General features: G+C 40.8%; 1 protein-coding gene across 2 annotated transcripts in view; it reads right to left on the reverse strand.

Moving 5' to 3' along the window:
• Positions 1 to 9,486: 9,486 nt before the first annotated feature.
• The window catches only part of YIF1B (Yip1 interacting factor homolog B, membrane trafficking protein), a 30,354-nt gene continuing 19,742 nt past the window's right edge, over positions 9,487 to 20,098 (reverse strand). For both annotated transcript variants that reach the window (XM_077458517.1, XM_077458595.1), the window contains exons 6-8: positions 18,112 to 18,267; positions 12,792 to 12,885; positions 9,487 to 10,790 (exon numbers count right to left, since the gene is read on the reverse strand). In XM_077458517.1, coding sequence (XP_077314643.1) covers positions 10,635 to 10,790; positions 12,792 to 12,885; positions 18,112 to 18,267 — 406 coding nt within the window. In that variant the 3' untranslated portion in view covers positions 9,487 to 10,634. The remainder of the gene's footprint in view (positions 10,791 to 12,791; positions 12,886 to 18,111; positions 18,268 to 20,098) is intronic.

A 20,098-nucleotide genomic window follows, 5' to 3' on the forward strand; every position in this document is an offset into this window, starting at 1 on the left:
ATAACAACCATGAATATTCACAAAATGTATTGGGTGAACATTCTCTAATGGTTTAGTTAAGCAGCCCTAGCTATGAAATAAAGGGGGGTGAATACTTCCCAACAGTCTCTCACCAGACACCAGCATCTTCATTGTCGGGGGGGACGTCACTCCTGTGCATGTGCAGGAGCTAGTCATCCCAGCACTATAAGCAGAGTTTACAGTGCCGGAGAAGACGGTGAGCAGACAGGTAGGGTCACTTTATTGCAGAAAAGCAGTGTTCAAATTTTGATTTAGTCATAGTCTTGACTAAAATGCAATTTTAAATTTTAGTCATCTGAATTGTTTTAATCATATTTTAGTCGACTAAAATCAAACGGGTTTAGTTAAATTGTAATGCATTATTTAAGCATTTCTCTAGAATTTTCAAACTTATATCCTGGAGCAAAAAAAATAAAAAATCTAACATGGTATAATTTATGGTATTAAGGTTTGAACATGCACTACAGACAAGATTTAGCCATTGTGATATACAAGTAATAGCTAAATCTGTGGCTGTAGTGCATGTTCAAACCTTAATACCATTTAACCACTTAAGCCCCGGACCAATTGTCAGCCTAAGGACCAGAGGTCTTTTTTACAATTTCGCACTGCACTGCTTTAACTGGTAATTGCGCGGTCATGCAATGTTATACCCAAACAAAATTTGTGTCCTTTTCTTCCCACAAATAGAACTTTCTTTTGATAGTATTTGATTGCCTCTGCGATTTTTATTTTTTACGATATAAAAAGGGGAAAAAAAAGACTGAAAATTTTGAAAAAATATATATATATATATATATATATATATATATATATATATATATATATATTTTCTACTTTTTGTTATAAGAAAAATCGAATAAACTCAATTTCAGTCATACATTTAGGCCAAAATGTATTCAGCCACATGTCTTTAGTAAAACAAAAAAGTCAATAAGCGTATATTTATTGGTTTTCGCAAAAATTATAGCGTCTACAAACTAGAGTACATTTTCTGGAATTTACACAGCTTTTAATTTATGACTGCCTATCATTTCTTGAGGTGCTAAAATGGCAGGGCAATACAACCCCCCCCCCCCCCCACCACCAAATTACCCCATTTTGGAAAGTAGACACCCCAAGGAAATTGCTGAGAGGCATGTTGAGCCCATTGAATATTTTTTTTTTTTGTCCCATGTGATTGAATAATGACAAAAAAAAGTTTACAAAAAGTTGTCACTAAATGATAGATTGCTCACACATGCCATAGTTATATGTGGAATTGCCCCCCAAAATATATTCTGCTGCTTCTCCCGAGTACAGGGATACCACATGTGTGGGACTTTTTGGGAGTCTAGCCGCGTACGGTAACCCCAAAAACCAATCACTGCCTTCAGGATTTCTAAAAGGTGCAAATTTTGAATTTCACTCATCACTACCTATCACAGGTTTGAAGGCCATAAAATTCTAAAATAGCACAAACCCCCCCCCCAAATGACCTCATTTTGGAAAATAGACACCCCAAGCTATTTACTGAGCGGCATGTTGAGTACATGGAATATTTTATATTTTGCCACAAGTTGCGGGAATATTACAAACTTTTTTTTTTTGCACAAAGTTGTCACTAAATGATATATTGCTCACACATGCTATGGGCATATGTGAAATTACACCTCAAAATACATTCTGCTGCTTCTCCCGAGTACGGCGATACCACATATGTGGGACTTTTTGGGAGCCTAGCCGTGTACGGGACCCCGAAAACCAAGCACCACCTTCAGGATTTAAATATAAAACGCTACCAAAAAACAAAACAAAAAAAAAACGTAGCAATCGCGGGGATCAGGCCTGACTCTGCAAACGCTGTAGTTATGCGTTTAGTGTTTTGTAAGAGACAGTGATCGATCGATACTGCACTTGGGTGGGCTGGGCGGAGGGGCAAAACGCGGGTGCTAGCAGGTATCTGGGCTGATCCCGCTAACAATGCATTTTTTGGAACCCTAAACTACTGGGGACACTCGTATAGATCTGATCAGATCATATATTGATCTGTTCAGATACTATACCACTACGGGAGGTGTATGCTTTGCGCGTGGGTGTTAGCGGTACTGGCACTAACCTAGCGCTGCCTGGGGCGACGCAGACCCTATCTGACCCTAAAACCTAATTGATATCACCCGCCGGGTGATCAGGGGGTTAAACCTTTATTGGGTAATAAATGGTGAGTGCCCTGATGCTATAAAAAGCAAACTAACTAGAGTAACCCGTAACACTTATACGGTGATCACTGGTGAAAGGGTTAACTAGGAGGCAATAAGGGGGTTAAAACCTTTATTAGGTAGTACATGGGGGTCCCCGACGCTATATAAAAAGCTGACGGGGAACCTAAATAACTAACTGGCTATCCAGCGTCACCAGTGATTGCTGGTGAAAGGGTTAACTCTAGGGGCAATCAGGGGGGTAAAAATCTTCATTGGGTAGTATATGGGGGTACCTAACACTATAAAAACCTGGCGGCAAACCTAAAAAATAAACTAGCAACCTAGTGGCACCAGTGACACTAATGCAGCAATCAGAAAAACGATCGCTTAGTGACACTGGCAAAAGGGGGTGAAAGGGTTAACTCTAGGGGCAATCAGGGGGTTAAAACCTTTATGGGGGGGTAGGGGGCTACCCTGGACCTAACACTAACTGCCCTGACACTTTTTACAGTCACAACTGACACTAAATGCAGTGATCAGTAAATAAATGATCACTGCAATCAGTGACACTGTGACTGGGGGGTGATCAGGGGGTGATTCTCCAGGAGCGATCGAGAGGGGATGGCCAGAAACCAACGGCTATCCCCTCTTGCCCGGATCGCTCCTGAAGCGAAACAGACCGCCGCAGCCAGCGGGAAGGGGTCCGATCGGACCCCCCGCCCGCTGGAAGGCAGGCACGTCCGTGCCATTCTGCCGACGTATATATTTACATGCGGTGGTCCTTAAGTGGTTAATTAAAATAAAAAACACACACACACACCATCTTATTATATACTCCTGGAGTAAAAATCAAACGAGTTTGAACATTCTAGAGAAATGCTTAAATAATGCATTACAGTTTAAACTAAACCCATTCGATTTTAGCTGACAAAAATATACGGATTTTGATTTAGTCAGTCTTTTGACTAAAATGCCATTTTAGTCATCTGAATTATTTCAGTTTCAGATGCATTTTAGTCAACTAAAATAGTATTCATTTTGTGGACAAAATTAACACTGCAGAAGAGACATGCAATGGGATTTTTACTAAAGGCAATTTCTTTTAAGAAAAAAAAAAAAAAAGTCAGCTGAATCATACATGGCACTGTAAGAAGAAGCAGTTCAGCCACTGTGTAGCTGCAGACATGGAAGCAGGACGTGTTTGTAATGAGAAAATATGACATGGAGAAGGCACAATACAAATTATTGCTACGGCTCTGAGAAAGAGGGTTCGTCCTCGTAACGCGTAAGCTGCTTGCGATGCCATCTGGTTCCTTCAATTATCTGATTTAGGCTGTAGGCATCTTGAGATACTGCTTGCTATTGCTGGAGTATTGATAAGCCTTGTTTGTGAGTATATTTCTTGTTATTTTATGAATAAATTTCATCTTTGGTAATGCACAAGGTCAGTGCGCCCTCCTGTTCATTTTAGTTATTGAGGATACCTATTATTCTAAAGGAGGACAGCAAGACCTGTGACATTCCACTGACTTTGCTAAAGGGGTTGGCTGCGACACTTACTTAGCTGACTGGGCACCTGAGCGCAGGAGATTGTTTTGTACAATACAGATTAGGTCGGGCGTTTACTACTGTTCAGCCCTGCATTTTCTAATTTCCTGCCCTGTTGTCAGGAAGGAGAAATGTCAATGGGGACGTGGATTAAATCAATGGTAAAAAAGGTATATATTTTTTATTTTTTTTTTAAAGGGAAAAGGAAGAATAAAATGCCTTTGTTTATGTCAAACCCACATTAGTGTATATTATTTGGTCTTTGTGAAAGTTATAGGAGTCTACAAGCTATGGTGCCAATCACTGATAATTGATCACATCTGATCAGGCTTTCAGTACATCAGGTGTATCTCATTTCTTGAGACACTAACAAGTCAGGAAAGTACAAATACCCCCCCACCCAAATGACCCTTTTTAGAAAGTAGACATTCCAAGGTATTAAGTAGGTAGCATGGTGAGTTTTTTTAAGTAGTCATTTTTTCCCCACAATTCTTTGCAAAATTAAGATTTTTTTTTTTTTTTTTTACAAAATTGTCATATTATCAGGTTATTTCTCACACACAGCATATGCATACAACAAATACACCTCAAAATACATTCTGCTACTCTTCCCGAGTATGGCGATACCACATGTGTAAGACTTTTACACAGCATGGCCACATACAGAGCATCAACATTGAAGTGGCACTTTCAGACGTTCTACGAGCAAAAATGACACATCTCATTTTACAACCACCTATTACACTTTTGAAGGCCCTGGAGCACCAGGACAATAGAATTGCCCCAAAAATGACCCCATTTTGTAAAGAAAACACCCCAACGTATAATCTGTGAGGCATGATGAGTCTTTTGAACAGTTCAATTTTTTCTAGAAGTTTTTGGAATATGTGAAAAACGAAAACGCATTTTTTTATTTTTTTACACAAAGTTGTCAATTTATAAGATATTTCTAACACATAGCATGTATATAGCAAAAATTACACCCCAGAACACATTCTGCTACTTCTCCCGAGTATGGCGATACCACACATGTAGGACTTTTACACAACCTGGCCACATAGAGAGGCCGAACACTGAAGTAGTACCTTCAGGCGTTCTAGGAGCATAAATGGCACATCTCATTTCATTCCTACCCATCACACTTTTGAAGGTCCTGGAGCACCAGGACAGTGAAATTACCCCATTTTGGAAAGCAAACACCCCAACATATATTCTATGAGGCATGGGCTGCAAATAGGTACTTGGGTACTCTGATGGCCTGGTGACTGGTATTTGGGTACTCTGATGGACTGCGAGCGACAGGTACTCGGTTACTCTGATGGACTGCGAGCGACAGGTACTCGGTTACTCTGATGGACTGCGAGCGACAGGTACACGGTTACTCTGATGGACTGCGAGCGACAGGTACTCGGTTACTCTGATGGACTGCGAGCGACAGGTCCTCTATTTTTTTTGGGGGGGGGGGGGGCGGCAATCAATGTGTGTTGGTGTACACTGTAAGCGGTAACAAGATGTTACCGCAATCTCCTCCTCACACACGATCGGTGTGTGAGGAGGAGAACCCAGTAACATCACGTTACCCTGGTCTGTTTACATTTAGTGATCGGGTGTGAAAGGATCACAGCCAATCACGTGGGTAAACAGCCAGCCAATGGCTGTTTTATCAGCGTCGGTGACGAGCAGTGTTCCCGGGAACTTGCCGCCGCGCTCGCGTGCAGTGGGGGTGTGACCACTGAAGGAACAGGGATGCGTGCGCACGATCGCACGCATTCCCCGTTTAAAAACGGGAGGACGTCATATGACACCCTCCCGCCACAATAGGTGCACCGCCTGTCCGTCACTTGACAGCCGGCGGTCAGCATCTAGTTATAAAGTTCACCTTTTAACAAAAAAAAATAAGAAATTCACATTTTTTTGCAGCTAGAAAATGTGCATTTAATATTTTGATTTAGGAGCCTGGAAAGCCTTGCACCCACAATCAGGAGATCGCCGATGCTATGCAGGTCTCCTGCAACCTGTGAGTGTAAGCTGTCTGCCCATACAGACGGGCAGGCAGTTTTACAGTGACAGGAAGAATCAATGAACTACTACAGAACTCAAGAGCACCCCCGTAGTTCCATGAGCACTACAAACCCTCAGCCACAAAGGTTGTCTTGTACTTGTAAGTCGATTGAGTCACAGGGATCAGTAAATCAATGACATGGCCCTGTTGGCGGAGCCCCCCACAGCCACGTTGTCTTTGAAGCGAGTACAGGGAGAAGATCTCTGTCTTGCTGCCACAAGGAACCCTAAATGAGTGTAACATGTTCAGAAAGGTGAACTTTTAAAGGTGCAGTTGCTCACTTGACCTAGTCATTAGCTGCACCGTTTCTGAATGCATCTGTAATTTTGCCAGCAAAAAAAAAAAAAAAAAAAACACACCAAACAAACCCCACACGCAGATTTTTTTAAAAAAAACAAACAAACATACTTACCGCCTCTGTGCAGTTGGTTTTGCACAGAGTGGCCCCGATCCTCCTCTTCTGGGCTCTCTCAGCGGCGCTTGTGGCTCCTCCTCTTCGGGCACCCATGCGGGCTCACTCGCATGCTGCTGCGCTATTGACATAAACAGCAGGACTAGACCCCAACCCCCAGGTCATTAGATTTGAGACAATGGCTGCACTGCTAATGATCTAGCTAGAGCTGGTGTGCTCGTCCCTGGGGCGAGAAAGAACAGGTACAGGTAAGTAAAACGGAACGCGGGGGGGGGGGGGGGTTAGTGCAGCTGTGTACAGAAACCAATCGTTTTATCGTCAAGGCTTTATTGAACAAGCTGAAGTAAGCAGCCGATTGGTTGCACAGCAGAATTTGGTTTTAGTAAATCTCCCCCAAAATGTCTGAAAACTACAATACAAACTATATTTAACATATGGCAGCTTACCAGTCATTTTTCAACCTAGTCGTTGCCTGGTGATGCTACCTCAAACTTTTGCAATATATTGTGTTATGTTAACCACAAGACTTTAAATGTGTGACATTTATTTTGAATGACACCTCAAAACACTAAGGCAAAACACAGTTCTGACAAACACACATGCTCTGCAGCACATCACACTGCACTGTAATGCAAGCCAATGCTGTGTGCAAAAAAAAAAATACATGCTGCATGTAGCATGGCAGCCTATTTGAAATGAATAAATACTACATTTTAGTGTGTGAAGCAAAGTAAATGTACAGCAAAGATGTGAATGGGCCCTAAAGGCGATAAGGCTCACTCACCATACCTGCATCTATGGAGGTGCAGTGCTAGGCTGGCCATACCTGGATTGTTTGTTTTACCTACTCAACCAGTCGGTGGGCTGATCGAAAAAATACAAAATTGGATTCCTGTATCCACACAAGGTAAGTGAATGGAGGAATACTCTCAACTGTGCCATTGCATTCCAACAGTGGGACTCCACTGTCAGAACACTTATAAAACTGCTTCAGCCGATCGACAAAAGTTTAACAGTCCCATTTGATCATGAGATCGATTTCTGCCAAGCAGTAATTGCCATAGGTAAATTGACATTTGGCTGATCCCTGCTGAAGTGTTCGAATTTCAATCCACCTATGGCCAGCTTTACCCTATTACAGGACTATAAAAAAATAGGCATTTTACAACCCAGTGACAGCCGAGAACAATATAACATGGAAGTGCAGCACAGGACATGATCTGCTCACAAGACAGGATCAACAGGTATTTCTGTTTGCTCTAATCCAGGGGTAGGCAATCAGCGGTACTTTTGCCAGCGCCCGACTCCCAACAGCAGAGCAGTGTAGGGAAGTGTCAGCGAGACACTAACAATTTCAGAATTCCCCACACCGCACTGAGGGGGAGGCATTGCGCCCCCACACATTGTAAAAGATGGGAAACATTGTTTGGTTCTCTTAACTTTGCTGTAGCTGTGGTCCCTGTTTCCAGGAGGACTGTCACTGGTCACCACTAAAGCCAAATCAAAGTCCTGCTAGCCCCATCCACCATCTGGAGGAAGATGACTCGCTTGGTTGCCACTACCAATCCCAGAAAGAGGTTTCACTGTGAATGAGAGAACCACAATCAGGTGACAGTTTGTGGAATTACTGTTCAGCTTCTGGGAACTTTGTTGAAATTATTCCTGAACTTTTGCATCACTTACTACTAAACCCCTGCACTCTGTCTGTGTCCCTTTAAGCCACAGCCAGTATTCAGCACAATGAAAAATCTCACTGAACTTTTCCTGAGCTCATGATTGCACATCCGTTACAGATGCTTGTATGTGACATCAAGCACTTGGGCTGGATGCGAGAGTTGGATCAGCAGGATGAGTAGTGAGCCAAGACAGGTAGATGTGTCTCATCTCTGCTTCCTTTCGCCACTCTGCATAGATGAGCAGGAGGGTACAGTGGTGAGGAAAATTAGACGGGGGGGGGGGGGGGGGGGGGGTTGGCGGTTTCAGCGTTGAGCAGTGTGGCAGATGTGAAAGGAGGTACATTGGTGGGGCAGATGAGAAAGGGGCTTACAGTGGTGGGGGGAGATAAGTTCAGTGTTAGGACAGATGAGAAGATGGTTTAGTGATGAAACAGAAGAGCATGGGGTTACAGTGGTGGGGCAGATGTGTGAAAGTGCATGAATTGAGCCCGATCTCAGCCGTGAGAACGCAGGATGTTATTTCTCACTACTAAAGTAGTTTACAGCATTTACTTTATAAAAAGTCCCTTTCGCGATTGAGAGTGTGAAGTTGACATTTTGTTATAAAAATCGGCACGCTCAATTTCTTTAAAAACATTTTTCGGCACACTGCTCAAAATGTTGCCTACCCCTGGTCCAATAATATAAAAAAAAAAAAAAAAAAAAAAAAAGGCAAAAACCTTTGTCACTTTTTTTGCCAGCCCCCTGTCCCTCCAACACAAATGGCCTTAAAAGCCATTGATCAGAACCCTCCTTCCTCCAAATCATACTATTGCAGGGGTGAGGGCTTTGCACGTAAGCACAATTAAATCACTAAAGCTGGGGTTGAGGTAAATTATTATTACGTGGTGGGGGGGAGGGGACAGTGGAGATTTCTCGATCAACTGCTTTCAAAAGCCATTTGTAGCCTTAAAAACTCAGTGAACAGGCTTTGATCACATAACCTATTCATTAGCTGCACCATTTCTGAATGCATCTGTAATTGTAAAAATTGAAAATAAAATTCTAAAGGAAATAAAAAAATAAAATAAAATAAAAACACACCCCCCACGCCAAACACCACACACGAGAAGATTTTTTTTTTTTTTTAAACAAACATGTCATACTTACCACCTCTGTGCAGTTGGTTTTGCAGAGTGGCCCTGAGCCTCCTATTCTTGGGTCCCTCAGCAGTGCTCCTGGCTCCTCCTCTTATTGAGTGCCCCGTTGGAGAAGCGTTCTCCTTTAGGACATCCGTGCAGTTGCGCTCTCGTGTCCTGCTGCGTCTAGTGACACAGACAGCGGCTCGGCCCCACCGAGGTAGAAAATACGCATTGACTTTTTTTTTTGTAAAATTGTATGGCCAGTAGTAGTGCTATGGATGGTCATGTGGTTTTATACTTTTAGTTCAAAAAGGTAAAGTACCTAACCTCTTGCTTGACAATCCTCAGCCCAAAGGGAGACAGCTGGCCCTGCTTCAAGTAGAGAAATGAACATTGTCAAATTTGAGAGCGGTCCATGCCTGATTTTCACTCTGCTGCATGTGCCCAATAATAAAGATTCAACACATAACATTGAAAAAGACAAAAATTTAATGCGCTTATGAGACAGTGGCTGTAACAATTAAATAAAAATGCAGACCTCTGTGTAAAGTCTCAATCCCAGCACACTGCTGGACTTCACAACATTCAAGGACCCCTCTCTGCCTGTTAATTAGCTAGACCTTTATACCAGTACACATGGCCCAATATTGTACAATACAAAGAGCCCCGAGCAAAGAAGAGTCCAGATGAATTAAAGCTTGGTAACTATGCAGTATTCCTCAGCTGCTGAACTCTTTAATAAGGCAACGCTCCCTTTAATTGGAATTGCACTGAACTCTATAGATGAATTTTACAAAAAATGGAGCGTTCAAAATGTGGTGCAGCTGTGCATGGTAGTCGATCAGCTGCTAACTTCAGCGTTGACAAAACCATAAAGCCGATTGGTTTCTGTGCAGAGCTACACCAGATTTTGCACTCTCCAGTTTAAGTAAATGAACTCCTATGAGATATCATGGGGTGTTATTGGTCTTCCTTCCCAAACAAAAGCAAAGTCTTAACCGGGTGCAATGGAGTATCAGAGTCAAGACCTGACTGATTTCAGTGTGGGGGTTACAGGCACCAGGGGCTATGTTTACCAGCAGAATTATGGTACATGTCATGCATCAGAGAGATCTCCAAAGAGGTATCACTAAGAGTCCAACCACAGAAGCAAATACTTCTTTAAATTAAAATAAAAATGCTAAAATTAAAGTTTGGTATTGGATGCAAACTGAAAAAGTAATTTTTGATGGTTTCTGTTGTCTGTTCTGTTGTATTTGTTGGCCTATCCACTGGAAACAGGCTGGGTAGAGTTTTGTGGATCCTTAGTAAGCACAAGCAACCAAAGACTGTACACTAAATGAGTTTGAGGAGTACTGTGCTGTGCGAGACTGCGGCAGCGAAACCACCATCATCTCGAGTGCATGTTGTCCAATGATCCTTGTCACAGGGATGGAGGAGAGATTGAAAAAGGGACCGCTGTACAATGATAGAACAGGCAATGTGATCCACGCACAGAAAACAGTACAAAATAGTGAGTGGGGAGAGAAAAGAAAGACTTGTTGTGGGGTGTTTGATGTCATCCTGATGCAGGGGAGAATTCCATTCTCAGGACAAGCTCAGATGGAAGAGGAATCATCTCACTAGGTGATAAGTCAGCCAGTACATGAACAGAGGCTGCACTGCAGCAATGGCCATGGTCAGGTACATACGCAGCTGATTCCTAGCCCCACGCACCAGAACTCCTTCTGCTGCAGCTGCGGATAGGATCTTTAACCGAAGAGTTCGGACCTAGAGTCAAGGTAACATATATTAGCCAACAAGTCAAAAACAAATAAATATTGACAGGCCTCATTTCAAATAGTTCCTGAATTAAAGTATTGGTCTACAGCAAACAATCAGCAAATATAGCATTTGTTTCAGTGCGGTTTAGAAAAAAGAAAAAGGCTCCAACAGGCTGCAACTTACCATTAACCACTTGCTTAGTCAGCACATATACCCTCTTCCTGCCCAGACTGATTTTCAGATTTAAGTCATGCTACACAAATATAGCTTTCTTTTGGCGGCATTTAATCATCACTGGGCGTTTATTTTATTTGCAAAATGTTACCAAAAACTATGAAAACTTTTTTGCCAACAGGTAATTTTTCTACTCCATTGATGTGCACTGATTGTCACTGAGGTGGCACTTGTGGCGACTGTGTTGGAGCAATGTCCCTTTTACAGAAGCCGGCAATCAGATTTATTTTTTTCCCCTGTTAGCGTAGGGGGGGGGGGGGGGGCAGGTTATCAGCTCATGTTTACATCACGTGTTCAGCTGTCATTGGTTGATGGCCGTGATCAGCCAAGTCCTAACAGGTCTGTGATCACAGCACGAGCACATGCATGCCCTTCCAGCAACACAAGCCCACCCTGTAGCTGTCTTTTGGCCATAGCACAGGCATCAAGTGGTTAAATTGGACCATTTGTGAATTAGGTACTCACAATTGTGCTGCAAACAAATATTTTACAAATAAAAGGAAGATGTAATAGCCAAGGAGAAGATTGCTATAGGGGTTCCTTGAGCACTTTCTGCTTCTCAGATAAGTTCCCACTGACATATTTTTAGCTAATCTGTAAGGGGGGAATTCTTCACAATGACTACAAGTTTAAGGAGCACTCTTCCCACTGACCATCACACTAATGTATCATGAAGCGTAGATGTCATTTTTAGCAGGGGTTCCCTAAACCTGAAGTTATTTTAAGGGTTCATTTATGTTGAAAAGGTTGCAAAAGACTGTTCTGGAATTCTGTTGTGCTTCCACATGACTAAAGTCAGTCCTTACGACAAATTCATGTACCTCACTACTATAGGGGGCATCAGTAAGATGAGCCCACACGTTGGAGGTTTTTCATGTGATGGCATTTCACAGAATTTAAAAATCACACTCCGAGGATTACTTTGGATTTTGCACTTAATGTTGTTGAATTCGAACAGATATATTTATGTTTTATTTGGATTTGTGTGTAAAGCCATACACATTTGGTTATATTTCTATATTGACATTTGTTTTATTTTGATAGCACTAATAGATATACACATTTGATCACACACACACACACATACATTTTATATATACACTTTGTGTGCCTGAAGCTGGTTTAATCATTGTAGCACAAACGAACTGTTCACACAAATACAGCAACATTGATCCAATCATCAATCCGCATTTGCTTAGTTTTGCAATGAAGCCTGCAGTGCATTTCACCCATGATCAGTGTGTCGTGAGTGTAATGCAGAGACTTTTACAAGAACTTCCCCCAGCCTTAGGTCCATACAAAAAAAAAAAAAAAAAAAAAAAAAAAAGGACCTGCACGAGGAAGTTCAACTTGAACTACAGAACGAGTAAATGAGAGCGCCGTCCTGCCCTGCATATTCCCCCTGCCACTGGTTGATGGGACATGTAGGAATTATCCTAGACCTGACTGACTGATGCTACCAGAGTCCTGCAAAGCTGCCCTAAATTTAAAACATAAAATATGCTGGAAAAAGTTCACCCTACAATTCAGGTAAGGTGTTGGGTATAGTGTATGCAACCATGTTTCATGTTCTACCCTAAACATGAGTGTAACAAAGCATAATCTATAGTGTGGACTTAGCCTTTTAAGGGATGTGCTAAAGCTCTAGTGTAGACCTGAAGGTTGACATTTGCATAATGTCCATATTCAGGTTTGAGGGCTGACAATTTTCTATGAGACATCCACCAGTTTTTACAACTGTGTATGATCATCCTAATAAACGGAGATACCTACCATGAAAAATGCTATGGCGATTGAGCACCAGGCGAGTAGCACGTAATAGCCAGTCTTCCCAAACAGAAGCCCACACAGAACAGCCCAGATCATCCTACAGGAAAATACAAAGTGATATTAGGAAAGAAATAAAAAAGGGGTAGAAGATGAGGCGATTATACATTAAAGTGCATCTAAACACCTGGAAGCTTGTATGCTGCAATTTTTGTATACATTTAAAAATTTCAATACGTTTTATTTTTTTGGTGTGTAAAAAGTGCATCCAAACCAAAAATAAAAATGTTATATATTGCAGCTTGCCAACCATAAGCTGTAGTGGCTGCATTTGTTTTTATTATGCTTTTTCCTCCCTTTGTTCTCACCTGGCGATTAAACAAGTAAAATACTTTCTGTACCAGTGTGGCTGGAAAAGCCATAGATAGCACCCAGGCTGGACAACAAATACATCTGCCTTTGTTAAGCCCTGTACACACGGGTCGAATGCCAGGTGACATCGGGTGGTTCAATAAAAACCAGCTGACATTCAGCACATGTGTATGGCAGCTGGTCCAACAGAAGCCAACCCCCGTCAGAACACAACTCAGTGGAGAAGATCACTGTACTAACATCCGTTTGGAACTGCTGTACTAACGATCAGAGCTGACAGTTTTCCTTTTCGTTCAACCCAGCACTCAGTGTGTACCAGACTTTAATCTTTATTACTTGGAGAATAATGGGATTACTACTAAAGACCAAAAAAGTAATTTTTTTCTGTTCCGCTCACAGGAAGCGACAAGGACACTGCATTTCTGCAGTTGGTCCTGTGGGCCAGATATATAGACGTCATCCGCTTCCTTTGGAAGGGTCACATGGAATTCCTAGATGCCTTCATGATTACGCTTAATAACAGGAGCATTTCTTTGAGCTAAAGCCAGCAGTACCACCATCCATTTCTTGGCCTGGGAAATTTTGGCTATCAACGCTGGGAATGAACAAAAAAATAAAATAAAAAATAAAAAAAACCCAAACAAAAACACTTACTTTAAGCCCACCGACCAGAATGGTTACATTCCGGTCGACAGCTGCCACCACAGTCAATGGTTAACATCTGTTCCACATAGTCAATTTCTTCAACTGAGGCGCAACTGTACAAACATCGCAGATTTCAATATCAATCACAGATCTTGAACGAGATTCATGGAAAAGGGATACAGATCTGCTGACCTTGATGCAGACAGAGCTGTTTTAGTGGATAGAAAAACCTTTTACTAGATAACCCTAAACCCAGCCGAGAAACCAAACTCAAATGGTCCTTTTTTACCTCTCTTTCTCCATGCAAAAAATTTAAAAAGATTCTCAATAAGCACTGGAAGATTTTGCAGAGTGACAGGTTTCTGGGCTCAGTGCTCCCCGAGCGTGCAGGTATCATATTCAGAGGCGTCAGATAGAGAACCAAATACCATTTATCCACCAAAAACAGTTTCCTTCTTCCAACAATGTAAGGGATATTACCCTTGCAGTAAGTGCAATGTTTGCCTCCACAATACATGTGGAAGACGCAAAACCAGACACTTTTCCTTCACGCAGTTACAAGATGAAACATTTTACTACTTGCGCCAGATTCATAGTATATCCACTCACTTGCCCCTGTAAAAAACAATATGCGAGACGTACCTGCTCTGTGAGGGTCAACGACCACTTGGCCAGCATCAAGAAGGGTCGCACTAATCATAGCGTTCCCCTTCATTATCTTCAACATCATGGTAAAGATCCTACCGGTACACAATTCCAAATTATGGATACATTTGTTCCACATTGGAGGGGGGAGTGGGGGATTCCTGCATACGTGGGCATCTCACCTCGAAACCTATTGGCTACATGAGCTCAAGTCCTACTCGCCGTTCGGTATGAATGTTGATTGGGACATTAACTGTTTTATTACCAGGCATGATCCATACGTTTGTGTCTCATTTCATTACTTGTACAAACCTACTTTTTAAGTAATAGAGCCGTTTTTCATTAATGAATTTGCATTCTATGATAGGGCATCATGTGGTAGTGCAGTTATTTTATGTGTGCGTTGAATCTTATCACTTTTTTTTATGCTTAAAGACCACTTTAACGTGGGCACCATTTTCTATCGTATTTTTATAGCCCTGTTTGGCCCATTACACTTGTGTTCGTGCATTGTCTTTGGAGTCACCGACATCTGTTTCTCTACATTACCCAGAGAGAGGCTTGAATGTCTCGCGTTCGAGAGCGCATCGGACGTGGTGACATGATTGCGTCGTCACGTTATGATGGCTTTGATGCTTACGCACCCTATAGGGAGTCGCGTGACGAACAGGCTCTTGTGATTCCAAGCGGGTCTCGCGTCCAACTCATTACGTGATGGCGGCGGTACGTCCCTTCTGGGGGCGCAACTCGGAAGTCTTGCATAGAGCTACATGGTTGCTTCTCTCCGCCCACCGGCTCCAAGCGAGGCGTACAACTCACGCTGGCAGCCACGCTTTCCGGTTTGTTGCCGTGGGCAGAATCTTGTGTCCCATTTCCAATTACCAGACCACACCATAAATGTGGGGGAGCTGCAATATGCCCCAGTTGAGGTTCATTGGGACAAAACGCATCAGGCTTGCCATTTACTGCTCCCCACATTGCTCTAAACTTTGTGATTGCAATTTTGTACACATCTTTGATTCGATGTATATTCTTTTTACAATAAATCCCACTTTTTGACTGACACCATATGGAGCCTATTTTCCATTATCCTTACATTTGGTCCGGGTGAGAACATCTGCCTTATTCACTACCTACTTTTGGATCGATCCCCCAACTGGGTTCCAGTTCCCTCCAGCCTCGTGCAGCATTGAAGTCCCAGGCTTCGGCTGATACAAGCTCGACTGACTCACTACCGCTGGTATGCGAGTCCACTCCGTCAAGTAAGAGTATACATCTACATTTTCTTGGTAGAAGATTTACTATTTTTGGCATCTCAATGACCAGTCACACTTTCACTATTCCAAGTGTCTTTTCAAAGAGTGGATTCCAAAGTCCTTCACATTTATGGACATTTGATCAAATGACCTCACTTCAGTAGTGATTTCACGTTTCCTGGGTACAGCCACTGGACTATCATTATTAATCTCTTTGCATATATGATTATTATTTCTGCATATATCAGCATGTTATGTTTACACACTTTTTTGTAGAATGTTGTATTTCTAATGGTTTTTAGCGCTACACTGTGTTTGCATATATTTATGCAAGCTCAACAGGTATTTTCTGTACTTGCTTAAAATAAGAAAACTAATGCAGGCAGCCACCACATTCAGGGACAGTAAGCTGTAACTCATTACATTCCTATTCTTGGCTTTAGGTATCCTGTACAGGTTTGTTGTAATTATAAAGAACAAACAACACGTGTTAAAATATTCTGATAGAGATGTTAAAATTCAAAATAGACAAGACAGATGAACTAAAAGGTCTTTGTGAGTTCAGATGTTTTCCAAGTTTTCAATGGATCAAATATTTTCTACAAAACTTTGTGTTTAAACAGAATTGCAGGAACAATAAGGTACCATTTCACGAAACAAAAGGTGTACCTATCTTGGTTTGTAAATAAAAGTGACAGACAGCCATAGAAAAAAAAAAAATAAATAAAAAAAAAAAAGTTACAAATACGCGACTAGACTGTTAAACACATAAAAAACACCTTGACTAACAACTCATTGTGTAGATTTTAGGAATTGTAGACACAGCTAAACTATCTAAACATCCATTGAAACTGTTCAAGAATTTCTCTTTTAGAGCATCCATCTTGAAGGCCATGGCAGCCATTATAAAAAATCTGGTAACCAGCAATTCAGACCAGTAGCTCTTTTGGAATGGGTAATTATGTTGTGTTGATTTCATCTTGTATTCATTTGTGTTCTCCTAAAGATTGCTGTATCGAGTAATTTACAATTGATCATTTTTCTACCGAATCAATAACCGCCTTGTAGATTTTTCTCTAAAGATTCAGTTTTCAATATATATTTTTCATTTTGAATAGTTTCAATTTTATGACAAACTTCCAATTTTATACCTGCAGTATAATAATGGTTGAATTTGTGAAATATAGACAGTCTAAATTGTCATTTTACAAGGTTATTGATTCTACAGGGAAGTTTATCACTGTTGTATCACATCAAAAAGGTACGACACTCCAATTTAGCGGGCATTTCAGTTAATATTCAAGATTTTAATTTTATGTAACTATTGTAATATATATATATATATATATATATATATATATATATATATATATATATATATATATATATATATATACATATACATATACATACATACATACATACACACATACATATACACACAATTTTTGTATGATTACATGTCCGGTGAATAAATTTCATATTTTTAGACCGTGGTCATAATGGATTGAATTTGTATCTTAAAAATATCATTGTTAAAAATTGTGCAGGAAAACTTTCCTTAATAAAAGCACAACAGGTTCTTTAAATCAGAGTAGCGAGAAAAGAACCTGGGCAATTAGTCGGTTATTAACTGATCATTACACAAAATTTATTTTTTTAAACCGTAGTGAACCGTCTGAATGGTACATTTTCAAAGATTTACAAATCTTGGCATTCTGTTTCTAAAATCTATAAACAGCATCCCAACTTTTTGGGAATTGGGACTGTTGTATTTTTCAGCCCAACATATTTCCTATGATTATCAGCTCCATCTAATGGCCATGATAGGATATTGTCCTGAAATACCTTAATCAGGAAAATATTGTGTTATGGCCACTAGTTGGAGCTGACAAGTATAATAAATGTACTAGGCAAATTACAGGGATTATTCAGGACAGCTGTGCAAATGCTTGAGACATTCACACAGTATTTTTTCTTTTTTATAAATTGACCCCATTGTGTTTACCAAAATCCACATTGTAGTTTTCAAATACAGTGCAAACTGCAGGTAAAATCTGGTATCAGGCCTTGCCTGTTTACCTAGACTGATCAGTTTTCTGTCCCTGGCTGCAGGCAATAGAGGGGTGCCAGATGGTGGGACCCGTGTACTATTTATTTGCACAAAAAAAAAAAAAAAAAGACTTAGATGATTTTGCAGTAAGCCCCTTTTACTGGAAAGCCCCTTTAAGTAACCAGAAACTATATTATGATCAACAGACTGGGTTCAAAATGTTCAAAACTATTTTTTTGTAATTAACCGACTACCTGGTTCTTTTGCAGTCCTAAACTATTATCCTGTTCAGGAAAAAAAAAAAAGTGAATAAAAGTGATATACAGAATATGGTCTCTCTCCAACAAATACTCACCCCACATATTTGTATCCAGAAAATGCAACAAGATCCACTGTAGTCAGGTCGGTATTTACAGTAACTAAATAGAGGCTGAGAAGAATGGCAAATACTTCCACTATTAGCCAGGCAAGGGCAGAACTGGCCTGCATACCTAGGATTTCTGGGGAGAAGCTGAGAATGGAAATTAAAGAGATTATTAAATACAATTGTGACAATAATGCAAATCAATGGCAATTCCATACTATAAGTAAAAGAGGTTCCAAGGTTTTAAAGCAAAGTTTCAGGCATACAGCCAAATACTCAGTGGGAATACACTAGGTCTGAAACAACTAATCAATTAAAATCGACAACTAATCGATGAAATCAATTACTATTTTCATAATCGATCTGCCAGAAACAAATGGGGTAAAAAAAAAAATAAAAAAATAAAAAATATTTGCCTTTTATAGTACAAAAAGAGCAAATCGCTACTGTAAATATTACTTTCACTATTGCACAGTAAAAAAAAAAAAAAAAAAAAAAAAAAAAAAGAGCCCCTTACAGTAGCGATTATTTGCTTTTTTTGTTGCACTATGAAGGGCTAATTTTTTAACCACATTAGGTTAAACGTCTTAAATCTGGTTCCCACCCATGTGTTTTTTGCAGAAACACTGGCCACACACACACACACACACACACACACACACACACACACACACACACACACACACGTGAAAAAATCTTTGTACATTCACTGAATGAAAGAATCTATTAACCGAAACAATAATCGGCCAACTAATCGATTATGAAAATAATCGTTAGTTGCAGCCCTAGAATACACATGTGACCCATGATGACTGCCAAAGGATTTGTACTTCTATTCAACCAGTCTTGCTATCCAGATAAACCTGGTACAGTACAGCCAGGTGCTGTCCTCCCTATAGATGATATGGTACTGAACCATTCAGCCTGGCTCAAGATCAACCCCATACTGCAACTGAAAAAAAAAAATAAATAAATAAAAAAAAAAAAAAAAAAAAAAAAAAAAAACACACCACACACACCATTTCCCATAAATTATTCAATCCCATGGTCCTTTAGGCAAAGTCAAGTTGACGAATAAACGTTTTTTATTTATTTATTTATTTTTTAAATACAGCTTACCTGTAAAATCCTTTTTCTGAATATATCACGGGACACAGAGCAGTTATTCATGACTATGGGAGTTATACGCTACCTCTAGGTGACTGGACACTGGCAACCAATAGCAAGAAGGTTCCTCCCATACGGGAGTTACCTCAGTTTTGTAGCAAGCAATGAAGAGTCCCCAGGAGAGATCTCTGTGTCTCGTGATGCATTCAAAGAAAAGGATTTTTACAGGTAAGCTGTATTTCAAAATCAGTTTCTTTATCATACATCACAGGACACAGAGCAGTTATTCATGACTATCGGGGAAGTCCTAAAGCAATGCACTTGAGGGGAGGGATACACAACTTAGACAAGTCCCAACTGTCCTTTGGCCCTATAAGGCCGCCTGCAACATGCTATGATCAAAGATGGTCACTTCTCGAGACCTGACATCCACCCAATAAAATCTGGTGAATGTGTGAACTGAAGACCATGCGGCTGCCCTGCAGACCTGAGCCAAAGACACCTGTCGATGCACTGCCCACGAAGCACTAACCCCTCTAGTGGAATGTGCTTTCAGGTCTCTCGGTGGAATCCTATGCCTCAACTCATATGCCTGAATGATAGTTTGGCGAATCCACCTTGATATAGTAGAAGTCGTAGATGCCCGTCCTTTCTTAGGACCCTCAGGCTGAACAAAGTCAGTTTTCCTGAAAGGGGCTTAAGTAGACTTTAATAGCCCTTACTACATCCAGCTAGTGGAGTACATTTTCTTCCTTAGAACCTGGATTTGAAAAAAAGGAGGGCAGAATGATATCCCAATTCAAATGAAAATGGGAAACTACCTTTGGCAAAAACTCCCGACGAGGGCGCAAGACTGCCCTGTCCTGGTGCA

The sequence above is a fragment of the Lithobates pipiens genome, unplaced genomic scaffold (genome assembly GCF_037356315.1).
Source record: "Lithobates pipiens isolate NorthernLeopardFrog02 unplaced genomic scaffold, aLitPip1_a1.2 Scaffold_1, whole genome shotgun sequence".
Lineage (NCBI taxonomy): Eukaryota > Metazoa > Chordata > Amphibia > Anura > Ranidae > Lithobates > Lithobates pipiens.